The sequence below is a fragment of the Somniosus microcephalus genome, chromosome 9, assembly GCF_052327205.1.
Source record: "Somniosus microcephalus isolate GS21.2 chromosome 9, FLI_Smic_1.0, whole genome shotgun sequence".
NCBI lineage: Eukaryota > Metazoa > Chordata > Chondrichthyes > Squaliformes > Somniosidae > Somniosus > Somniosus microcephalus.
The window spans coordinates 152480379-152506779 of NC_140995.1; the positions used below are offsets into that span (position 1 = coordinate 152480379).

The 26401-nt window shown below is 44.5% G+C and overlaps 1 protein-coding gene across 1 annotated transcript in view; it reads right to left on the minus strand.

The window, feature by feature from the left end:
- Positions 1-218: 218 nt before the first annotated feature.
- Positions 219-26401, minus strand: part of slc35f6 (solute carrier family 35 member F6) — a 40433-nt gene continuing 14250 nt past the window's right edge. The window contains exons 2-6 of the mRNA XM_085997402.1: positions 9659-9731; positions 8515-8686; positions 6844-7059; positions 4193-4303; positions 219-3109 (exon numbers count right to left, since the gene is read on the minus strand). Coding sequence (XP_085853528.1) covers positions 2640-3109; positions 4193-4303; positions 6844-7059; positions 8515-8686; positions 9659-9731 — 1042 coding nt within the window. The 3' untranslated portion in view covers positions 219-2639. The remainder of the gene's footprint in view (positions 3110-4192; positions 4304-6843; positions 7060-8514; positions 8687-9658; positions 9732-26401) is intronic.

The following is a 26401-nucleotide window of genomic DNA, read 5'->3' on the forward strand; positions in this document are numbered from 1 at the left end:
CAGACGTTGATGTAGGCGGGACTAAAACCCAAAAGTTGTAGTCCCGCCTTCTCCGACAGCTTCGGGAAAATCGACCCCGTAGTGACTGGTGGGTGCAGGCAATGGGAATCATTATGCTCAGTTTGATCATGACAGCCTTGATGGATCAGCTGGCCTTTTCTTGTAATGTTCATTGGATTCAGTCATCTGCACAGACACTACATTCACGAAACAGCCAGTTTTATTTTGTGGATTTGTTTTATTAAAAAAGGAACAAGGACATAGTCAATACCATCAATCTTCCCACTTAAAAGTTTGCCTAAAAATCAGGCTTCTCATTAAACTGGAGTGATTTTTTAAATTTATGCATGCAACATACAGAACATGTTGGTTGTGCATATGTTTGTTGCTACAGTGGTTTTCATGATTAATGACCAAACTAGAAGGCTGATTTCTAGAAACAAGATAATACTGGTGCAACAAAGACAGGGAGTGCCATGGCAATGTCCTGCATGTATGCCAACTTCCTAAATTGAGAAACTGGTCAACTGCTTAAAAACCAACTCAATAACAGTCTTGAGGCCTATGATAAGCCTGATTTTTTAGAGACCAACAAACTAATACTTAATTTACACATATCCCTGCCTAGAGTCATGTACAAAGACAGGTAGTTGCAAAGTTCAGTAAGACAGCAGCTAATGACTTTTGAATTAAGCAGACTACAAAAAGTTGCTAGAATTATTTGGGTTCAAAAATGGCCATAAAAAAAAAAAGTGGGGGGGGGCGGAAAAGGGAGAGGAGGGAAAGAGAAAGCGAGAGGAATAGAAATAAGTAAGTAATAGTATGAGAAGGCTCTCCTTTTCCATGGAGTCATTGGAGGTCTGGCTGCAGGAAGTGCAGCAGAGTAAGTTAGCCTTCTTAAGTCAGTCCATTGGCCCTGCAAGCAAATGCAGAAGAAATACTGTGGCATTAAGAACAGTGCCAAAAATCTATGTATTTCTATAGTTGAATAGCAATTGGGGCACAAATCAAATGTTGATCTGTGCATACTCAGGAGGTAGCATACAACAATTAACTTACTGGGTGGGAAAAAGACTTGCCAGTCTCTCCACCACACCCTGCACCATTTTAGCAGGCATATGAATACCTTTTCACACAATAACAGTCTCATTTAAATGTATACTGAGCCACCATAAAGGCACAGGCAGGAAGCGATAGACTAGGCACAGGATGGTAACTGGGGTACACAGGCACTTTCTAACATCTAGATACATTGGCAAGAACTTCAACTGGAGGTGTAAATTGACTACTGGAAAGGGAGAGGGGGGGGGGGGGGAAGGTAGTATTTTTAAATGGGCAGCCAATCACTATCACCCATGTTCCGGCAATTGCGTATGATCCCAGGCTCAGGAGATGTGGACAGCAAAAGAGAAGGATTATGACCAAAATCTCAGTAGCAAAAAAAAGCTAGAGTATGCAGACACTAATATCAAATGACATCAACCTGCTGCACCTTTTACAGGTTTTAACATTTTGCCAAGTAACATCCTGCTGCATGATTTATAGAATAGCAGCTTATTTGGAAACACAGCTTTGCAATTTTAGACATGTACATACAATTTCTCTAATTTTGCTTTAGATCTATAAAATAATGCCCTTTTGAATACACATTCATAATTCCTCAGTATTGGAAGTTTATCAATTTCAGAGAGTCTCATGTAGCACAGGTTACTGTCTTTTTAAAAAGACTTCCAGAGAACAGTAATTTGTTTTAGAGAGAGTGATCCAAAAGGCAACAAGCTCAGCTGTAAAATTACATAAACTTACAGGATAGATTTTCCCCTGCATTGTGCCTGGAGAGTTCCCAGGCATAGCAAACAGGAAATGGGGATGGAGAATCACTGCATCAGGTTTCCACTACATTGCCCTGGAATTTCTACAGATGAAAGGTGTGCTCAAACTTGCATCTGCAGTAGGCCCAGTGTAACTGCAGATAAAGCAGGGGTGGGGGCGGGGGGGGGGGGGGGGGGAATGAAAGCAGTTCCAATTTGCCTGCCTCACTTCCTTGCAGCAGGACTGCAGTACCTAGGAGGAGAGCTCTTGAGACACTGGGGCATGCAGCAGACGGGAGGATCTGTGATGAGCACAAGGTCTGTTCATTTTCCTCCCAGCCCCATCTTTGAGCCTTTTAGCTGCTGCTCTGTAACTGAAGCCCAACTGAATTACGGTAGCTAGGTGCACAGCTGCAAGCCACTCAACCACATTTCAGTTTCCATTCCTCCGATCAGAGCTGGACCATGCAAAGGCCCCCTCCGATCAGAGCTGGACCATGCAAAGGCCCCAGCCAGAAAACTCGTCAGGCTCTTCCTTCACAGGCAGTGCACCTCCAGTACATTGTGACTGTCAAAATCAGCCATATTGCATTATAATCATTCCTGCAATAAATCACTATGTAATATATTGCAGTCTACAAGCATTAAATTGCACTCCATTACAACCATATGTTTCTATGCATTGGTTTTCCTCCTCAATTGGAAAAAGTGTGAAACAGCTATCAGATTATTCCAGTTATAAAAAAGGCATAAACCTTCCTAATCATTGTTGAAAAGCAAGACATTATCCACACAAAATTATAAACTGAGAACTTTAATCCATTAGTTTCATGGGCTATTTATGGAGTCTTTATTGTCAGTCAATAATTGTTCCCTTTCAGCATCTTCCTCCATATGCTCCTGGCACCAGGGAAGCTTGGCTAGGACTGGTTTATGGAACCCATTGTAGAGTGCAGCACCTGCCAGCAGGATGAAAAAGCCTAGGATCTGGAGACCATGGAATTGCTCCCAACCCACTGCAAGGCTCACTATCCAGATTACGATGGTCCGTAGACTGTCCAGAACCATGCGTGTGGTTGCACTGATTTCTTTTGTGACACTAATACCAGCAAAGTTGAAGAATGCAATGCTTAAGATGTTTCCCAAGAGGGCCAGAAAGATTAATGGTTTTATCCCTATTTGACAGAAAGCATCAAGTGCATCTTCAAGGACACCTCTGGGGTTGCCACCGAAATGGCCCACAGGGATATAGTACATTGGAATCAACAGCAAAGTTAGGATGATGAAGCCAAACATTCCTAAAAAAAGAGAAAAAAAAATTACAAAATGGATGGGAAGGTTTGAAAGCTAGCAACAAGTAACCTGAGCAGAGACACAACACAAGTGAGTTACAGGTTAACAAATGGTAGACAATTTTGTATATGGAATTTCCCACCGAGACATTCTTGGAAATTAGAACCAGGTTTACTAAAGAATGCTACACTTTTGTATTTCTAGTTAAGACTGGTGTATACTAGATTACCACTATGCTCAAACATTCCCCTTTTTAGTAGGCAAAATGTGGCAGTCGCTTTGCGTCCAACAGCAATGAGATGAAGGACTAGTTATGTGTAAATTCCCTGTACATGACCCCAACTCATTTCTAGAAAACTTAAATTGGTATTGTGCCACTGTTAGCACCTTAATCCAAGGTATTTACTAGTGTGTAAACCAGGAGCTGTACGCAGTTCATCCTATTGTTAGTCAAATGGGTTGGGATAGCAATATTCATTGACAAGTACTGTAGAAACATTTGTTTCAGATGCAACATTAGAAAACCACTGCCATAGTGTTATTATCCAACAATTCAAAGAAAAACCATTACATTTACAGAGTGGGTCCAAATTGCCAGTCTGAGGTTAGAATGATTAATTGGGAAATTTAAACTGGCACAGCAGCAGGTGCTGTTTGGAGATGGTGCACGAGGCAGGAAGTGTTGATGCCAACACCAGATACAAAAAAAGTGGAATTATCCCCGGGGGGGGGGGGGGGGGGGGGGGGAGGCGGTAGGGAAGGGAGGTGGTGTATTTATCCATATTTTATTAAGGGGTTAAATATGAGTTGGGTTATAGTCCATGATAATTTAGCTTAGTCATCTGATCCACCAGATAGTTATTGCACTCCAACATATTCCCAGCCATGCTGTTTATATATAGAAATCCCAAACTGACTTCCCAGTTAATATTTTAACACAATGTGACAAATGACAGCTATGATAAGGGCTTTGTGACAAACAGACATCCTCCCTTAATACAAGTTTAGGGTTTTCCACTACAAGTTAAAGACAAAAAGTTTTTACTAGACATGTAAAAATGTTGGCCTCAAAGAAACTAAGAACTTACCCTCTATGCCCACAGCTCGAAGTGGGTGTACATCATGTTTATAAACAAATTTCTCTTCTAGCACCATCTGAATAGCCACAATGATCTGTGCAATGATAATGAGGAGGTCTCCTAGGTATTAAAAAAGGGAAAAAGTTAAATGGGACTGAAATGGGAAACCCAAGTGACCATTTCATTTGCCTGAAATTTTTTTTTTTTTTTTTGGGGGGAAAATAAATGTGGAAAACTAAGTGACCGACTGAAACCAATGATGATTGTGGATAGAAAGTATGCAGGATTAGACCAGCCAGCCATTAGAGTTTAATGTTCACCATGATGTTCCAGACAAAAGTAATCACATGATTAAGAATCAAAAGAATACCACCAGCACTGGTCAGAGACTCAAGACCCCAACTTAAAACAAGGACAAACCCTCACCTAGATTGGAATTTTATGGCTGTAGTTTTGAGTGGAAGGTGTTGGAGACAGAATTGAAGAGACTGTCCAGGTCAGTGATCAGACAGGAACTTCTAAACAGGCAGTATTGGGCAGAGGAAATTCTTAATTGTGTTTGCCCTATCCAAGTGCGATTATGGGCTGCTTCCACTCGTGTTGTACTGAAATTTGCTACGCCCAAGACTACAGAAATACTAAAGTCTTTGGCCCGGGGGGGGGGGGGGGGGGGGGGGGGGGGGAGAAATTCAGTTGGTTAGCACCTCCGGGGGCACTAGGCACACAACATTACTGCCACGATCTCCTGCGCCCACAGATCGTGACGACAGTCGAGCGTGCAATGCCCCAGACTGGATATTGAGTCGCACCCCCTGCCATTAGGAATGACGGGTAGAGGGGAATGTTTTCAAGTTGGGAAGGGTCAGGGGGAGCACCATTTAAGGCAGGCACTTCCTGCCTTTGTTGGGGGGAAAAAAAAATGTACACTCAGGTTGAGGGGGAGATGGATGTCTGGAGATTGATCGCTGTTCTAAAGAGTTTTGGCCCTCAGCACCACTTGAGGTTCCCAAACACTCAGCTCTTTCCCTGGGCCTATCCACTAGTGTTTCCAATACAATTGCTTTAGGTGGTCTCTCCAGACAGAGATTCAAGGCTGCAATGAGCAGGGTGTGGCTGGCCAGCAAGATGGCCACTCCCCTTTAAGAACTGGATGGCACCAGTCTGCCTGGCTTCCACGGTAATGGACATCGCTGAAGCTTCGGTAGCGTCTCAAGGGGTGTAGCACCTGATTTAGCATTCAAATCACCTCCAGGGGCGATAAGAGGCAAAATTTGCAGTCAGAGGCAATAATTAACTAAACTTTGCACCTGGCCAATATTAGTGCTCTAAAATGAGATACACCCAATTTTTCCCCCCCTGGGGCTCAACCCAGCTCAGCAACCAGCCAGGCCACTTGTATTCAGGGCCTTCCCAAAGCCTAACTAAACACCCAGAAGACCAAACAAGCTGCTTCAAACCTCCCTGACCCACTATTTCTAGCAGCGTCAAATAACTCCATCTTCTACAAGCACCATGCAAATCAAAAAAAGTACAATGGTTTCATAGGTAAAATGTAAAATGAGCTCATACTTGAGAATTAACAGTATGACTATTTAAATTTGCAATGGATTTTACACATTACTTTGTTGAATTATGAGTACAGGTAGTCTGGGAGCAAACTTCTGCATAAAACATCTGCAATAAACATTCCAAAGCAGAGACATCACCAGCCATACATGGCACAGCACGATATGCAATAGGGAGGTCCACACAAAAAAGGTGGCCTGCTCTCAGGCTGTTCCAACCAGCAGTTCTAAACCACAAACTTTGCAAGGAAGAGGTCAAGAAACACTAAACAGATGCAATATTAAACATTATGAAATAACTGATCAATTTAAAATATTTTGCAGCTAGCTCATCCTGCATCTGGGGTGCCAGTTTAGATGTCAGTGCAAAGTGGAACCAGCAGTGTAAAGCCTGCGTCAAGGGCCAACCTGACTCCCAAGGTGAAAGTGAAAATGAAGCACGACCCTGGAGACCGCAGTCTCACTGCTTCAGTTCAACACAGCATGCAATGCAATACCCAACAGTTGGGCCTCCTTTTGAACCTACTTGACCTTTAAGTTGAGCACAGATAACAACCTGTCCCCCACCTTAAACATTTTTTTAAAAATATAAAAAAAGTTAGAAATATCAGGCTCTCACTTGATCAATTTCCAGTCCCAGCCAATGTAGTAGACAGGATACTCATATACTGTAAATGTACTCCAAAGAAAAGCCTATTCTTACCAAAGGATTACAAGAGCATTACAAACAAACATTCTAGGAGATTGCTTTTGGCTCAGATTAGGACTTGTGAATGATACCTGGCAAGTGGATGGACTAGCAATATAGTTTCTATTTTAGAACCAGTTTCTAAGAAACATCCACAAATCAATCTAAAATATTATGGGTGGATGAGCAGTACACAATATGGAAAAAAAAAAAAGTATTTTATCTAAAATGTTCAATTAACTCAAGCGAAAAGGTTCACCCTTCCAGCCATAGCAGTATCGGATAACTGAGCCAACAGGAATTCAAATAGCCTAAAACCTGTATGCCTGACACAGGAATCAAATGGGGATTTGTTCAACATGGATCCACCCCCAGGGTTAGAAGGAACAGTAAACATGCTTCATTACCTGTAATAATCTGAGACAAGTGGTGCCCTTGGTCATGATTTCCACTGACAAAATCTGCAAGCCCCACTACCACAAGGCCACAGATGGTGAGGAAAATACCAATCCACTGGCTGGTTATTAAACGGCGGCCTAAGAAGGCAACAGAGAACAGACCAGTGAAGATGATCACAGCTCCACGCAACATCTGGAAACTGGATGCACTGGTCAAGTTTAAAGCTGAAAGAAAAAAAAAAAGGCATGTACAGAAACAAGTATCTCAATGTATGGGGCCCTACAGGCAGCATACACACCAAGCTAGAAAGTGAGCAAAAGCAGATTAACAACTTCAGAAAAAAAAAATGCCAAGCCAATCCAATGAGGAAAAAACCTTGATAAATACAGACTAATATGGTTATCAGAGATATAGACAAACCTGCTCTTATTCAGTGTGCAGCAGCATTCAATCCTTTTACCCTTCAGCACCCAAGTAGTAGACAGGATGGGAGGAACAGAACTACAACAGTTGAACCATGACAGCTCATGGGGGCAACCTCCATGGAACACAAGCAGCTTGAACCCCCACTGATTTTCACCATCAAATGTGGACACTAGGTTAAGAAAAAGGCTGGCTAGCCAGAGCAGTACAGTTTGATTGCAAAAAGCTGCCAAGTAGACACTAGGTGAAAGTGACATGCATGCCATAATGGTGACTAAGTTAACAGACTAGATGCATGTAACATGCAGTAGAATCTGGAAATTCTTGTGTCTCAACATTTTAGGTTTCAAGTTGACCCAGCATGACCAATTTGGGATTTTGTTTTTCCCCTCACTAGTTATTTGCAGGATTCTTGAACTTCATGGAACAGATCAATAAAAAGATGTCACAAATGAAACACAAAAGCAATCTTCCTGCATCTTGCAAGAACAAAATTTAGAATGATTCACATACTGCTGTCCATCTTCAACTCCAGCAGTCATTTTATTGTCATGTCACTGCTAGAACAGCTCTACTGCACATCTGTTCAATATAAAAAAAAGTTATAATTACTGAATTTACATGTTCTTAATGCAATCTCAATATCTGTGGACATTTGAAGTTTGCTTTTGTGGAGTCATACTGCTTGGTCTCCCTGGTGATCATTGGGCAAATGCACCATGTGCTGTGGTATTGAGTCAGTCATACAGACCAGAAAAAAAAAAAGGGTTCAATTCCAGATCTGTGCATTGCTGCTCCAATTGAGATTGCCAGAGAACAGCTAATGGCAGTTTGTGTCCAAAGGTTTGGAGTGGGGAGTGGTTAGTAGAAAAAGTACTATCCAACAACTCATGTATAGATGGAGTCAGTGGTGATGGCTCAAATGGCACATTTACTAATACACCTGAATTATTAGACAAAATGTGTAGTAGAAATGAAGAAACTTAGTTTGCTTTAGTGAATTAACCCCATATCAACACAGCAGAGGTACAAATTGGGTGGTGTGGCTCAGATTACAGAAAGTTGTAACATTCTACTGCTGACCAGAAATTGGTAGATAATCCCAAATGTTTGGAAATTGTGTGGTGCACAAACAGACACCTGTGTTTTTACATCATTGAATAAATCATGTTTTAATTACTCTAAAAGGAGATCCACTGAACATTATTTGGGTTTATATTGGTCTCCTTCAAATAGTGGCAGTCGGTAGTTCTTACCAATGTACATAATGCTGGTGGCTGTCATATCACATAGAGCAGGTGGTAGGAAAAGGAAAGAGTTGAACTTCCTTGCAGATGCCATTTGGGGTTCTGGTTTTTGTCTATCATGGCATAAAATTATGTAGAATACAGCCAAACAGGAGACTTCACCAAGGAACATTCCCACTGCCTGCAAGAGACAAAAACAAAATGAGATGTCTGGTGTGCAGGTGAGTAATGGGTGCATGTGTGCAGAGGCAAGTGTGTGTATATATGTGTTTTAATAAGTTTTACGGAGTCCCTCAGCTCACCAGCACAGAAAGCACCGGCTGCTGAATTGTCAAAAGCTGCAGCCTTCTGCTTTGATTAAGTTGTATCTTTACTCAAGACTCAGGACAGATCGTCAGTGTTTGACAGCCACAGAGCTGTCAAATGACATTTCATTTGTCAAAAGCTCTGGACAGATGAAACGGCACTCGCTGACATCACCTGTAACTGGCTTTCCCTTAATTGGCCTGCCAAGCCCACTGGGTGGGCTTAACAAGGGAAAATAGTGTGGGTTGGCCACAAGTTGGAGGCGGGACTAAAAACCAACAAGTGGGAGTCCCGCCTCCAAAAGCTCCCCAATGACAAAATCCAGTGCGAGAGAGCGCGAGATTTTAAAAATGTTAAAAATAGGTATGAAAAAAAAGGTGACAAAAAGCTTGGTTGAAAAGGAAGGAAGTGGGAGTTCCAGCAGCTAAATGCACTGCCACCAATTTGGGGGGGGGGGCCACGCAGGCGTGGTTGGGTGGTGGTGCAGAATTAGATGGTAAAGGATATAAAGCTGGGTGGAAATTGCAGAGACAGGGTGGGGCAAGGCCAGGCTATGGAGGGATTTAAAGCATTTTAAGTTCGGTTCATTGAGTCAGGAAGCCACTGTAGGCATGGTTCAAAAACTAGGGTCAAAGGAGACAGAAAAAAAAAGTAAGTGCCAACGCTTGGCTTAAACAGATCATTCTTTATTCCTGGAGAAAATGGTTCTTCCCACCTAATCACCATTTGTAGTTTTTTGTGGACCTTCAGTGAATGATTGAGATTGCCCTCACAGAAATTAATGGTTCAAGTTCTTTTTTTAAAAAAAAAAGCCATTGTTCTGTGCGCTAGCTGGAGTGATACTCACTTGAAGGAAGGGATGATTGAACTTGTGTTTCGGTGATCCGTGGCAACCTTCAGCACTGAACCCATCAGCCCACCTGGGAAAATTGAAGACTTGTCAAAGTTTTTTTTTTTGTTTTTTGCATTCTACAAAATATTTGTTACATATTGGAAAATGCACACCCTTGATTAGGGCTTTCCCCACTGGTACAGAAGTCCAAGCTCTGCAGCATTTCCTTCATTTCCCCTTGGGCTTGGGGGGGGGGGGGGGGGGGGGGGGGGGGGGGGGAAAGATAGATATTCTAATAAAACTTTTGGGATGTGGGAAATGCTAGCAAGGAAGCCAAGGGACAAGAGCCCAAAATTCTAATACAATTCAGAAGAGTTCATCCTGTTGGCTGGTTATGGAAGCCTGAAGGATGGTGGAAGCATTTAGCAAATACTATCCACTCCTCCTGTAAAGTGGGAAGCAGGGTCAACCCATTATTTATTCACAGCCCATTTCTGTAAAAAAGGTGTGAAGTGGAGATTCTCTTTATAAAAAAAAAAAAAAAATCCTTGCATAAATATATTATTAAGTGGCCCGTTTTAATATTTTAGGTACTTCCCCCTCCCACCCTGCAAAAAATTGTCTACACTTTCATGGAAGACTAACTGTTGATACAGTCCCACAAGCACTAGGAAGCCTATAGTACCTCACCACCAAAGTTACCAATCTTAATGCAGGGCTCTACGGTGACTGTTGACAAGATTGTGGGGGCAAAGACCAATCGTTTCTCTACCCAATCAGGAACAGGAAATCCAGTTGACTCTCTCCATATTGGCTTCAGGAATCTAAAGCTGGGGCCTTCCTGGTCCAAGAATGATTCAGTACCACATGCACCATTATATAGAAACTAGTAGATTTTAAGGCAAGATCTACTTAAAGCACAAATTTTAAACAACTTTTACTAAATGGGTTGTGAATAAGAGTTGTTCACAGGTAATGCAGCACTTGGACTGGAGTTGGTTTACCATAGTCTTGCTGCAGCCTAAAACGTGACTGCAGTTAACCTGTTAAAGTAACAGTGTGGCGGTACCACCGGGTATCCCTCACTTATAATACATAATTCACTAACTTAACTATGTATGTATATAAAACTTACCTGTTTGGGCCGTTGCCCTTTAAGAACGCGACATGACGTCATCACGTGACTCACCGAGACGCGAGCCAGTCCAGCTCGGCCTCCCGCGACAGCCGCTGGCCCGGTTCGGCCTTCCGCTCCCACAGCGGCCGCCGGCCCGGTTTGGCCTTCTGCTCCAGACTTCGGCCGCAACAGCCAGCTGCAGTGCTGGGCTAACGTCATCACGCACATTACGTGACTGCCCCAAGCACGGACAACGTGATGACGTAATCACGCAATCCACAGGACTGCGAACTCAGTCCTCGTGGCGTCCTCGCTGGGGAAAGACCTACTCCACGGCTCTCCTGCATACATCCCTTACCTGCTGTATTTCATCTGTTCCTGCATTAGAGAACTTCTTGATTTGTTTATCCTGAAGTCGAACTTGATTATTTAGTAGGCATTCGTCCGATACCTACCTAGGTGAACCCGAATTCCTACAACAAATTTACTGTACAGGTGCATGACCAAATACTAAAGTACTCAAGGTCCATAGTGACTAGCGAGATTTTTTTTTTTTGGGCGGGGGGGGAAGGGAATTTACACCAAGGCACTTTGTTCTATTTGAAGATACAAGTGTGTTTGGTTTATTGTTCACCCCTCTTCCACCCCTTCAGAAAAGAAAACTCACCCCAAAAAAGGTAGCTTAGAATTTGTATTTAAATGGAAAGACTGAAAAGGGATCCCTCCTAGCTGCACTTAGTGATTTGTAAATTCGCTGCTTGGCAGTCAGTGCACTCTGGGTATTGTAGATCCACAGGTACAGGAAGTACAATCCAAGCTGCATCACAGACACAAGCAGATTGTGAGGAGTGGCAACTCCCAGCCATTTGCTATCTGGCTATTGTATCTTATGAATTTGGGATATTGCACAGGAGCAGAAGAGATCTTTTATATACACACACACTATGATTAATCTCAGACACAAATTTCTCCAGTTGCTGGAAATCCCCAGCACCCAAGAACAAAAAGTGAAAGTTATGAATCAAACCACAGACAAAAGGCAAGCCTATATGGGAGACACTTATAGCAGGAATTTTGAATGTACACAGACCCAAGTGAAGGTTGAAAAACAGCAAGAGGAAGTTTCAGCATTTGATTCATGACAATTCACATTTTCCAATCCAACATCTGACTACTTAATAGAAACGTGGCTTTTGAACAAACCACAATTGCTTGCCATATGAGCATGTTGCCACTGAGGTACAAGGGTCATGTGCTAGACACCAAGAATTTTAATGAGATACATAAATTCCAATGTATTATTGGTTTAAGCTTAAAAATGTTAATATTGCTACATTCTACTACTGTATGATAAAATACATCCAAGATTAAACAAGTGGATTCCAGTGCATTTTTCCAGGAGCTAAGAGATTCTTCTGCATGTAGGGACAATGTGAATGCTACTGCAGTTTAAACTGGTTCTTACTACAGGTAGTTAGTACAATGCCAGCATATACTGGTTCTGTACTAGCTAGCAAACAAAATGCAGTCATAAACCAAAGCCAGGCAGCTGACTTAATTGCATCATTCTCAGGCAAGCATTACTTGATCAGCAATTGATCAGGAACTCACACCGCTATATCTTTCAAGACAGCAGGAGTGCTCAACAACAATGCTATGTTTGCTGTGGTTTAAGTGTGTCTGAACATCCCCTCTGGAGATGCAGCAGCAAGATCTTTATTTTGACTGAAAGTTCCACTGAGGGTTGGAAACAACTTGCTCCAAGGCACTGCTCAGTCAGTGGCCAGAGGTAAGTGGTGTTGATGTCTGAGTTCCAGTAGGAATGATATCATTTCACAGTGTTGTTACACTAGATATTTTCTCAAGTTAATTGTCACCAGCTACCATCATAACTCTACCCCACACATCAGCTATTGGAATGAATCATGTGCCTCCACATGATTCTCCCAAGAAGCAAAGTACTGTACTAGATCAAGACTTGGGTGAACAAAACCACTTGGTTTGGAGCACAAGACAGATGAACAAATAGTACAATATACATTTCTCCAAATTTTCTGCCCTTACTTGATCTGGCCTATGTAACTCCAGACCCAGAACAATGTGGTTGACTCTTAACTGCCCTCTGAAATGACCTAGCAAGCTACTCAGTTGTATCAAACAGCTACAAAAAATGGTAAGCCACATAGACCTAGGCACCAGACATAAAGAGGAACACCCAGCCCAGTCAACCATGCAAAGTCCTCCTCACTAACATCTGGGAACTTGTGCCAAAATTGGGAGAGCTGTCCCACAGACTATTCAAGCAACAGCCTGACAGGTCCATGAGTATGATTGACTTTCAGCCAATGTCCTAGACTCTATCACCATCTGTGGTTATGTCCTGTCCCACCAGAGGTGGTGGCACACAGTCAGGAGGGAGTGGCCCTGGGAATCCACAACATGGACTCTGGACCCCATGAAGTCTCAGCATCAGGCCAAACATGGTCAAGGAAACCTCCTGCTGATTGATCAGCTGAGGGAGGGCAGTAGGTGGTAATTAGTACTCCATGTTGAACACCACTTGGAAGAAGCATGGAGGGTAGCAAGGGCACAGAATGCAATCTGGGTGGGAAACTTCAATATCCATCACTAAGAGTGGCTCATTAGCACCACTACTGACAGAGCCCTGAAGGACATAGCTGCTCAACTGGGCTTGTGGCAGGAGAACCAACACGAGGGGAAAAACCTACTGAACCTTGTCCTCACCAATCTACTTGTTGGAGATGCATTAGTCAGTGACAGAGTGCCCACTACACAGTCCTTGGATACAAAGTCCCATCTACACAGAACATGCCATGTGTGTGGTACTACCATCATGCTAAATGGGATAGATTCAGAACAGATCTAGCTCAAAACTGGGCACCCATGTGGCACTGTGGGCCTTCAGTTGCAGCAGAATGGTATTCCGTTATAATCTGTAACCTCATGGCCTGGTACATCCCTCACTTCTACCATTACCATCAAACCAGTGGACCAATCCTGGTACAATGAGTGCAGAACAGTATGCCAGGAACAGCACCAGGTGTACCTGAAAATTGAGTGCCAACCTGCTGAAGCTACAACACAGGACTACATGCATGCTAAACAGTGGAAGCAACATGCTATAGACAGAGCTAAGCAACTCCACAACCAATGGATCAGATCAAAGCTATGCAGTCCTGCCACATCCAGTTGTAATGGTGGTTCCTCCTCCTGTTAATTGTCCACCATGAATATCCCATCTTCAATGATGAAGCCCAACACACGAGTGCAAATGACAAGGCTGAAGTGTTTGCAACCATCTCCAGCCAGAAGTGCCGAGTGGATGAACCATCTCTGCCTCTTCCAGGAGGTCCCTACCATCACAGAAGCCAATCTTCAGCCAATTTGATTATCACTCCATGTGATAAACAAATGGCTGAGTGCACTGGATACAAAGGTTATGGGCCTCAGACAACATCAAAGCTGGTGTGCAGAAGTGCTCAGGCCTAGCTGCACCTCTAGCCAAACTGTTCCAGTACAGCTACAACACTGGCATCTAACCAACAAAGTGGAAAATTGCCCAGGTAGTCCACAAAAGGCAGGACAAATACCCTGCTCACCAAGGGTTCTACTAGAACCACTCAGCTCCTGACCTCATTACAGCCTTGGTCCAAACATGGACTAAAAACTGAATTCCAAAGTGAGGAGTGTGACTGCCCTAGACAGCAAGGAGCCGAGTAAAATGGAAGTCAATAGGGATTGCGGAAAATTCTCCACTGGCTGGAGTTATACCTAGCGCAAAAAGGAAGAGGGTTGGGTTGCAGTTGGCCCCAGGACATCGCTGCAGTCTAGGCCCAACCATTTTTAGCTGCTTCAATTACCTTCCCACCATCACAAGATCAGCAGTGGCGATGGTCGCCGATGATTGCACATAGCTGATGATTGCAGTGTTCAATTCCATTAACTCTTCAGATAATGAAGCAATCCGTGCACACATGTAGCAAGACCTGGACAACATTCAGGCTTGGGCTGATGTGGCAACTAATAGTCGCACCACATAAATGCCAGGCAATGACCATCTCCAACAAGTGAGAGTTTAACCCCATCCCCTAAACAGCTTGGGGATTACCATCAGCAAATCCCCCACTGTCAACATCCGGGTGGGGGGGGGGGGGGGGTGGAAGGAGGAGGGGAAACAGGTCACCATTCAACTGGAGCAGCCACATAAATACTGTGCCAACAAGAGCAGGTCAGAGGCTGGTTATTCTGCAGAGAGGGTCTCACCTCTTGACTCCGAAGCCTTTCCACCATCTACAAGGCACAAGTAAGGTATGTGATGAATACTCTCTACTGCCTGGAAGAGTGAAGCTCCAACAACAAGCATGAAGCTCGACACCATCCAGGACAAAGCAGCCCACTCAAAATGGCACCCCAGCCACCACCTTAAATAATCACTCCCTCCACTAGTACATCATAGACTCATCTGTACAATTCACTGCAGCAACTTGGAGGCTTGGACAGTAGCTTCCAAACCCATAAACTTCTACAAGGACAAGGGCAGCAGGTGTATGGGACCACCAAGTTTCCCTCCAAATCATACACACCATCCAAACTAGAAATATAATTGCCATTCCTTCAGTTACTGGCTAGGTCAAAAATCCTGGGACTCCCTAACAGCACTGTGGGAGTACCTCTATCACATGGACTGCAGCAGTTCAAGAGGGCAGCTCACCACCAACTTGAAAAATTTGGGCAATAAATGCTGGCCTTGCCAGCAATGCCCACATGAATAAAAACCCTCCAACCGTCAATACAAAAATTAGATGCTACTTACCATCTCCAAAAAAAATATATAAAAAAAATTGTTCATGGATGTGGGCGTTTCTGGCAAGGCCAGCATTTATTGCCCATCCCCAATTTCCTTTGAGAAGGTGGTGGTAAGACAACAGATTGAAATGGCTGCACAAGCCAGAGGGCATTAAGGGTCAACCACATTGCTATGGGTCTGGAGTCATAGGCCAGACCAGATAAGTGTTGTGTATGTACCTTTAAGAGAATAACTGGTCTCAGACTGCAATACCGGCAGTGACCACCCCTGTATAAAAGGCGCTAGAGCGCCTCTGTTTCGTTTATGCCTTTCACCAGTAAAGATCTGTTTGTTTTCTCTCCTGCTAGTCCGTGTCTCATTCATTCACGGACTTAACACTGGTGACAAGTTAGAAACGAACTTACCTGCAACTCAGCAGCAGCTCCAACGACGTTGAAGGTCAGAGCCAGAAGAAAAAAAAAGCCATTGAAACTCGAGAAACGGGCGTCGACAGTCAATCATCGATTTTAAAACTCGCAGGAGACTGTCCAGAGCCAGGCTGGGTTCCTCGGTCTGTGGTTTCCCAGCTAGTCGGGCTGGTGGCAGGTAGTGCACGGATCCTTCCTGGGCTGCGGCGGGCTGAAGCTCGATTGGGTGGCCTTTCAACGGGGCCGGGCAGCGAGTCGGGAAGCAAAGAGAGAGAGAGGGTGGAGCATACAGGGCGCGGCCGGTGTTTTGAAGCTGGGCAGCGTTCGGACCTAAGAAGAGGGAGGGAAGTGTCCCAGAGGGTCCGCTCCACGATGGGAAAAGAAAAAGAATACGCGCAAGAAACCGTGGAAAGCAGCGCTAACAACAGCGGGGAAGAAGGCAAAGCGCGGGAGGCGCCATTTTAGATTTGCAAGATGCTGAAGACTGGCTGTATCACTGCTTTTGATAATACAATAGAGGACTGGACCACGTATGTGGAAAGAGTCGAGGTATATTTCGAGGCAAATGATATAGCGGAGGGGAAACAGGCATCGATATTGCTAAACTTATGCTAGAACGTACGGCCTATTGCGGGACCTGATTACTCCAGCCAAACTGAAGGCGAAGAGATTTAACGAAATTGTTGCTGTCCTCCAGGAACACTTAAACCCTGCACCGCTGTTGATAGCAGAAAGATTTAAACTCCACAGGAGAACTCAGCACAAAGATGAGAGCAATGCTGAGTATCTTACGGAACTACGCAAGCTATCAAAGCACTGCCAGTTCGGAGCAGGACTGGCAGATACCCTACGGGACAAATTTGTCTGTGGACTCCCGAGTGAAGGAACACAGAAGAAGTTACTCGCAGAAAAAGAGCCGACGCTAGATAAGGCTTTCAGCGTGGCAGTATCGTATGAAGCAGCAGCCAGGGGAGCTGCAGAAATTCAACAAAAACCACAGGAATACGGCACCCACGAAATGACACGGGGATTTGCAAAATGTTATCGCTGCGGCAGAACTAACCATGACCAGAAGGACTGCTGGTCCAAAGACAAAATATGCAGACAATGCGGGAAGATTGGACACATTGCACGAGTTTGCAGGTCTGGGAAGAAGACCAACAACAAAAAGGCTACTAAGGAACCGTACAAGAAAGTACAAAAGATGACGGACAGTAGTTCCGAAGACCAGATGAGCGATAGTGAATCCGGAAACAGGAGACTAAGCGGTCTCAAACTTCACAATGTAATTGCAAAAAAAGAGGATCACCGAACCATTTGGGTCACCCTCACGATAGCAGGGTCCCAAGTTAAAATGGAATTGGATACAGGATCAGCGCTAACCGTCATGAATCAACGAGACTACGAGCGGCTATTTTCACACATCCCCTAGAGACATCCATCGTCACGACGTATACGGGGGCAAAAAGTATACCCCAGAGGAAAAATAAGGGTGCCTGTCGAATACAATGGCAAGAAAATACAGAAATTTTATCTCTACATACTGCCAAATGGTGGACCACCGTTATTGGGATGGGAATGGATCAGGAAGATGAACTTAGATTGGCATTCCATTCATGCAATGATGGTGGACGGTAAAAAAGATGATGACGTCAATCCTGGACGATTGTCAACAATCTTAGCTAACGCCAAAGAGGTATTTCAACAAGAACTGGGCACGCTTAAAGGCGTAACCGCCTCGTTAAAAATAGGAGAGAATGCAGTTCCCAAGTTTTTCCAAAGCGAGACCGGTACCATATGCAATTCGCCCAGCTGTCAAGGCAGAGCTGGAGAAGGTGGGCGTGTTGTCTAAGGTCGACTGGAGCGAGTGGGCGACACCCATCGTTCCTGTCGTGAAGAAAACGTTAAGCAATAAGTCCGGAGAGCCAAGGAAGATTCGCATCTGTGGGGATTTCAAGGTGACGGTGAACCCTGTCCTTCACAGTACAATATCCTCTTCCAAGGATAGAAGACATCTTCGCCTCGCTGTCTGGAGGGAAGCGTTTTACAAAAATTGACCTAGCACAAGCATATTTGCAGATGGAGGTTGAAGAGTCCTCTAGGAAGTATCTCACGATAAACAAAGGTCTTTACCAGTATCATCGATTGGTATTCGGAGTAGCATCGGCTCCGGCGATATGGCAAAGAGCGATGGAACAAGTCCTGCAAGGGATTCCGGGGACTCAAGTGTTACTTGGACGACATCCTTGTAACAGGTGAAGATGACAGTGAACACCTTAACCTAGAACAGGTGCTCACTCGACTACGGGAACATGGGCTGCGAGCCAACCGCCCCAAGTGCGAATTTTTTAAGAAACAGATATCGTATTGTGGCCACGTGATTGAAGAGGGGTTACATAAGTCCCGTGACAAAATTGAAGCGGTTGTTAAGGCCCCAGCACCTGAAAATGTGTCGCAACTGAGGTCATTCCTCAGGTTGGTGAATTACTATCATAAGTTTTTGCCCAATTTGTTGACAATTCTGCACCCACTGAACGCCCTGCTACGAACGGGGGTAGCATGGAAATGGAGCGATGATTGTAAACGTGCTTTTCAGAAGAGTAAGGACTTAATCACTTCGAAGGAAGTATTGGCTCACTACAACCCAGCACTGCCAATCAGGCTGGCGTGTGATGCGTCTCCCTACGGCATTGGGGCGGTACTGTCACAAATTCCTTGATGGTTCGGAGAGGCCGATAGCTTTTGCGTCACGCTCATTAACTTCTGCCGAGCGTAACTACGCCCAGATTGACAGAGGCCCTCAGCCTAGTGTGGGGGTGGGGGGGGGGGGGGGGTGAAGAAGTTCAAATCACTATCTGCACGGTCAAAAATTTACTCTACTAACCGATCATCAACCTCGTCTCCATTTTCAACCCTCAGAAGGGCGTACCGATAATGACAGCACAACAGCTGCAGAGATGGTCCCTTTTCCTAGGGGCACACCAATATGACATCGAGTACAAAGGAACTAAACAGCATGGAAATGCTGATGGATTGTCACGTCTACCGTTGCCGATGGTGGAAGACCTTGCAGTGGATCCAATGGAGTTATTCCACTCGACCAGTCGAATGTCTCCCTGTGACGAATGCAAACATAGAAAAGGAAACACGGAATGACCCGACACTATCACGGGTCTATGATTTAACGGTGAAGGGATGGTCAGCACATGGCGAACCACTGCTGCCAGCATTCTCGCCGAGAAGAGAACAGCTGTCAGTGTGCAGAGGAACCTTGATGTGTGGATCCAGAGTAGTAATTCCACCTAAGTTGACGGATAGAGTGCACAATGAGCTTCATGAGGGTCATCTGGATGGGGTAAAAATGAAGAGCTTAGCCAGAGTGTTTGTGTGGTGGCCGGGAATCAATAGAGAAATCGAAGAGATGACCAAGAGCTGTACAGGATGCCAGAAGGTCCAAAACGCCCCACCACAAGCTCCTCTGCATCCATGGGAGTGGCCCTCATCTCCATGGCAAAGGGTGCACATTGATTTTGCTGGTCCCTTCATGGACTCTGTTTTTAATTGCGGTGGATGCACATTCAAAGTGGCCAGAGGTAATAAAAATGTCCTCAACCACCACGGAAAAAACCATCGCAGTTTTACGAACCATATTCGCCAGGAATGGGCTGCCTGAACAGATTTGCTGACAATGGACCACAGTTTGTGTCTGAAGAGTTCCGGAGGTTCTTAAAGAACAATGGTGTTAAGCATTACACATCTGCCCCATATCATCCAGCCACTAATGGATTGGCCGAGAGGTTTGTCCAAACATTCAAGAAGGCTATCAAGGCAATGTGTAATGAAGATATACCCCTACAACACAAGGTGGACAACTTCTTGTTTGCCTATCGGAATGCGACACATGCAGTTACCAACCAAACTCCAGCCATGATGTTCTTCAAATCGAAGACGACGATGCCGCTTGGATTTGGTTAAGCCAAATGTCAGAAAAGAGATGTGGAAAACAGGCAGTTTCAGAATATGAATGAATGAAAGGCCGACCAGGAGTTTTAAGATAGGTCAACCAGTTTTGGCCCGGGACTACCGCACTGAGAAATGGCAGCCAGGAACTATTTGTACACAAGGACCTCATGTATACCGTGGACGTTGGGGAGAGCATTGTAAGACGCCATGCTGACCAGATTCTAGTGTCACTGGAAAAAGTCAACTCCACACCACGATCTGATACACTTGGTAATGAAATAGACTTTCCAATTGCAGCTACCACAGAACCGGTAATATTGGAAGCAGATGAACCAAACAACGACATCAATTCCGACTCAACATTGCCAGAAGAACCTGATACTCCAAAGAGGTGTTATCCAGACAGAATCAGGAAGCCTCCTCAAAGACTGAACTTATAATTGCTTAAACTTAACCACTATCTAGTAACAGTAATTGTGATTTTAATTTATCATTTAGTTGTTAAATGAATGTTATGTACTGTTTATCTAAAAAGGGGAGGAATTGTTGTGTATGTACCTTTAAGAGAATAACTGGTCTCAGACTGCAGTACCGGCAGTGACCACCCCTGTATAAAAGGCACTAGAGAGCCTCTGTTTAGTTTCGTTTGCCTTTCACCAGTAAAGATCTGTTTGTTTTCTCTCCTGCTAGTCCGTGTCTCAATCATTCATGGACTTAACAATAAGGACAACAGATTTCCTTCCCTAAACAAACGACATTAGTGAACCAGATGGGTTTTTACAACAATCTGGTAGTTTCATGCTCACCATTACAGCTACCAGCTTTTTTCCACTCCAGGTTTATTTAAACTGAATTTAAATTCCCCAGCTGCCATGGTGGGATTTGAACTCAGATCAGTAATGGGCAATTAACAGAAATGCAGCATGGTAATTAATTCAATCTAGTGGCATAGCTAGTTGTGGGCAAAAGATCACGGAAATGCGATTTGCACTTCAAATTCCTCATGCTGGTTTGGCTGAATTACGTTAAAAACCAGCACAACTTAGTGGAAATGCCAAGCCCTTATGTCAACTTTCTCCCTCCATTATAAGTGTGCATATGGGAATTCAGAATATAAACTAGACATGCTGTAGTTGCACCCTCTTGCCAGTGATGGCACAACAACACCAAGTTTTGCATCTAGACTACTGCAGAGAAACTCCTCCAATCAACACTACAGCCCAAATTGTCAGAAGTTTCATTATTTGACTACAAATAACATGAAAAATCAAAGTTTCCCCAAAAGTAAAAGGGCAGAATGCATGGCCTGATTATCCTCTGCTCTCTAACCCCATTTCATCTGGGAGATTACACTTAGCCTCGACACCCTGGGTGCAAAGCTGGGGGGGGGGGGGGGGGAAGTTTAAGAGCACATCCAAATTTACATTTTCTGGTGTGCAATGTGCTACACCACCCCCTCTAGTATCTGGAACCCATTAGTGGGTCCCATGCTCAAGTTGTCTAGGCACAGGAAATGTGGGTCCCCATTCAATTGCTTCTACCAGTCTCAATAGCACTATAAAAGTGTGCACAGGTCGAGTACTGCCTTATCAACATAAAACATGTGCTTTGTGCACATCAGGAGGCACTCCATGGTCTTCAAATTCTACAAAGAATTGTGCGTGATGTCATATGACTTCAAATTATTCCAAGGTTCAATATTGTTACAAGGTTCAATATTGTATGAGCGATTTTGTTGAGTGGTTTAATAATTTTGACAATATTATCCCTAAGCGAGTTAGAGTTTCACTTGTATGGAGGATTAGTACAAAATCAGTGTGGTGCAGACATGCTAGCAAAATTAAAGCCCATGGGATTAAAGGGACAGTGGCAACATGGATACAAAATTGGCTAAGGGACAGAAAGCAGAGAGTGGTGAACAGTTGTTTTCAGACTGGAGGGAAGTATACAGTGATGCTCCCCAGGGGTTGGTATTAGGACCACTGCTCTTTGATATATAATGATTGGGACTTGGTATACAGGCATAATTTCAAAGTTTGCTTATTATACAAAACTTGGAAATGTAGTAAACAATGAGGAGGATAGTAACAGACTTCAGGAGGACAGACAGGTAAAGTGGGCAGATGAAATTTAATGGAGAGAAGTATGAAGTGATGCATTTTGGTAGGAAGAATGAGGGGAGACAATTTAAAAATGTAACAATGTTAAAGGGTGTGCAGGAAAGGCAAGACCTAGGGGGTGTATGTACACAAATCTCAGGAAAAGTTGAAAGGGCTATTAAAAAAGCATACAGGATCCTGGGCTTTACTAACAGAGGAAGAGAGAGTACAAAAGGCAGTTATGCTAAATCTTTATATAAAAAAAAAGTTAGGCCTCAGCTGGAGTATTGTGTTCAATTTTGGGCACCACACTTTAGGAAGGATATCAAGGCCTTTGAGAGGGTGCAGAAGAGATTTATTAGAATTTCCACATTACAACAGTGACTACACTCCAAAAGTATGCCATTGGCTGTAAAGCACTTTGAGACATCCGGCGGTTGTGAAAAGCCCTATATAAATGCAAGTCCTTTAGAACAGTACTGTGAATGAGTGACTTCAGTTATGTGGAGTGACCAGAGAAGCTGGGGTTGTTCTGCTTAGAGCAGAGAAGTTGGAGGAGATTTGATAGAAGTGGTCAAAATCATGAATGGTTTTGGTAAGAGTAAATGAGGAAAACTGTTCCAGTGGCAGGAGGGTTGGCAACCAGAGGACAAAGATTTAAAAAAGGTAATTGGCAAGAATCAGAAGCAACTTTAAATACAGCAAGTTGATGAGATCTGGAATGCACTGCCTAAAAAAGGGTGATGGAAGCAGATTCAATAGTAACATTCAAAAGAATTGGATAAATACTTGAAGGGAAAGCATTTACAGAGCTATGGGGAAAGTGCAGGGGAAGTGGGATTAATAGGATAGCTCTACCAATGGGCCTGCACAGACATGGGCTGACTTCGATGATGCAGCATTCTCATTAACAAGAATTGACTGCTGGAATATTCTACAGCCACTAAAGTTACAGCAGATTGGAGTAGCTTGTAAACTGCAGTGGCTACATCCCTCGTGCCTAACAAAGGAACTACTGGCTCGAAGAAAAACTGTTGCTCAGCACTCCTCACACGATAAATGACTCACTCATCAGCAATCAAGCTCTGCCTCAGTTTGGGTGATCATTTTACTGGATGAACTGCTGGTTCCTGGGGCTAGTTGTACACAAGAGGGGCAAAAATCAGCTGAGGGATCCTTAACAGAGTTGGCTACTGAAGTCATGAACACCATTTTGTTTAGTACTTCCCAGCAGGTACTTTGCAAAAGACTGCAGCGGTTACTGGTAGTCAATGTGGCAAACACACATGGAGCTAGAGAACAGTAAAAGCAGAAAGCATGAAACAAAACAAATACCCACTGCAAGATGTTAGCTGCACTGATCACAATCAGCTACAATGCTAATAGTTTCATTTCTGCTTTAGTGGTCCACTGTGGAGGTGCAGTTTCATTGTTGCTGTAAAAGGCATGTGATGTGAAGTCAACACTAATTCATTAAGCCATACTAGATTCTTGCATTAGCAATTTCCAATTCCTGCCTTTGTGGAAGCCCTTTTTAAAAAAAAAAAGTGGTTTACTTTCTCAAGTAAAAGTATAAAATTAGTAGGTTTTTTTTGCCAATGGAGTATCAAAAAAAATGCTCACCACATTACACCCCCACCTAAAAATAAAGAGCAGTAAAGGAGTTCTGTAATTGCTGACCGGCACAGAACTTCTCCAGCCACTAAGGAAGTAAGAGTCATCACTGAAGACTTCCACATACACACAAATGGTTGAGGTCAAATTGTTTACTGAAGAAACCACTTCTATAAAAATCAGGTGATTTCTACAGTCCAGGGAGCAGGATTACAAAACACCATTAAGCAGTCTGCAATAAAAATGCACCATAACCAGGGTCCTACAATCCTAAGGCAGCTTAAATGACTGGCAAGCTTAAGCAACTTCGACAGTGCGTCTAGTGGCTAACAAGTGCTCAATGCATATTTGTATCTGAAAAGTTTAAACATAGAAGATAGGAGCAGGAGTAGGCCATTTGGCCCTTCGAGCCTGCTCCGCCATTCAATGAGATCATGGCTGATCATCCAAATTCAATACCCTGTCCCTGCCTTCTCCCCATATTCCTTTAGCCTCAAGAAATATATCCAACTCTTTTTTGAATATATTTAATGAACTGGCCTCCACCACCCTCTGTGGCAGAGAATTCCACAGGTTCACCACTCTCTGGGTGAAGAAATTCCTCCTCATTTCAGTCCTAAATGGCTTACCCCTTATCCTTAGACTATGACCCCTGGTTCTGGACTCCCCGGCCATCATAAACATCCTTTCTGCATCTAGTCTGTCCAGGCCTGACAGAATTTTAGGTTTCAATGAGATCCCCTCAATCTTCTAAACTCCGGTGAGTATAAGCCCAATCGACACAATCTCTCCTCATACGTCATTCCTGCCATCCCAGGTATCAGCCTGGTGAATCTTCGCTGCACTCCTTCCATGGCAAGAACGTCCTGCCTCAGGTAAGGCGACCAAAATTGCACACAATACTCAAGGTGCGGTCTCACCAAGGCCCTGTACAACTGTAGCAAGACATCCTTGTTCCTGTACTCGAACCCTCTTGCTACGAAGGCCAACATACCATTTGCCTTCTTAACTGCCTGCTGCACCTACATGCTTACCTTCAGTGACTGGTGCACAAGAACACCCAGGTCTCTTTGCACTTCCCCTTCTCCCAATCTATAGCCATTCAAATAATAATCTGCCTTCCTGTTTTTGCCACCAAAGTGGATAACCTCACATTTATCCACATTATAGTGCATTTGCCATGTTTCTGCCCAATCACCCAATCTGTCCAAATTGTACTGGAGTTTCACGACATCCTCCTCACAGCTTACCCTCCCACCCAGCTTTGTCTCGTCTGCAAATTTGGAGATATTACATCCAATTCCCTTGTCCCAATCATTAATATATATTGTTAACAGCTGGGGTCCTAGGACCGATCCTCGCGGTACCCCACTAGTCACTGCCTGCCACTCGGAAAACAACCCGTTTATTCCAACTCTTAGCTTTCTGTCCGCCAACCAGTTCTCTATCCAAGTCAATACCTTGCCCCCAATCCCATGTGCCTTAACTTTGCACACTAATCTCTTATGTGGGACCTTATCGAAAGCCTTCTGAAAGTCCAAATACACCACATCCACTGGTTCTCCCTTATCTATTTTACCAGTTACATCCTCAAAATTCCAGTAGATTAGTCAAGCATGATTTACCTTTTGTAAATCCATGTTGACTTTGTCCGATCCTGTCACTGCTTTCCAAGTGCTCTGCTATTACATCTTTTAGAATAGATTCTAGCATTTTCCCCACTACCGATGTCAGGCTTACCGGTCTATAATTCCCCGCTTTTTCTCGACCACCTTTTTTGAATAGTGGGGTAACATTAGCTACCCTCCAATCCATGGGTACAGTTCCAGAGTTTAATCGAGTTCTGGAAGATGACCAGCAATGCATCTACTATTTCTAGGGCCACTTCCTTAAGTACCCTGGGGATGTAGATTATCAGGCCCTGGGGGTTTATCGGCCTTCAGTCCCATCAATTTTCCTAACACCCATGGCCTAGAAATTAGGTTTGCCTCCGCCAGGGCTTTTGCGCCCGCGATATTTGCCGCTGCGCCCGCCAAAAATTCAGCTGCCCTGCGCCCAGATGGCTGCGGGTGCTAATGGAGGGTTTCAGCGCCTCGCTATGGGCGCTGAATGCAGGTTTGCGGCGCTAATCCCCCGCTGCGGCACCCGATGCGGTGCGGCAGGCTGGGGTACTGCAGGCCTCCTTCTGTTAAGGAGGAGCTGCCTGCAGCCGACCACTGACCGGTCGAGTCGCCCGACAAATGAGCCCGGCACCTCGGAGAAGTGCCGGGCTCGCGGGCCACACACATCAGTGCCGCGGGGGGGGGGGGGGGGGGGGGAAAGGGAGGTGCGGGAAAGCGGCCGGCCGCCACTCCACCTTAATGCGCCGGCGCTACGTGCTGCAACATCCCGTTGAACAATCGTTGGTTGCGGCTGCCACGGGCGAGGCGGCCGCAACTGAATTTGGGCATCTGGCCGCTTTACCACGGCAACCGGGACGCTGCGCACACCGATGACGTCATCGGTGCCGGCGCAGCGTTACCGGCTAATGCCGATGGTAGGGCCCAACGCAATTTCGATCGCGGCTATAATTCCGGCGCAAGGCCCTCTAATGCCTCTAATTGGGCGCTAACCCCACCGAATTTCTAGGCCCATTTCCCTACAAATACTGATTTCTTTCAGTTCCACCCTTTCATCAGGCCCTATGTTCCCCAGCATCTCTGGGAGGTTATTGGTGTCCTCCTTTGTGAA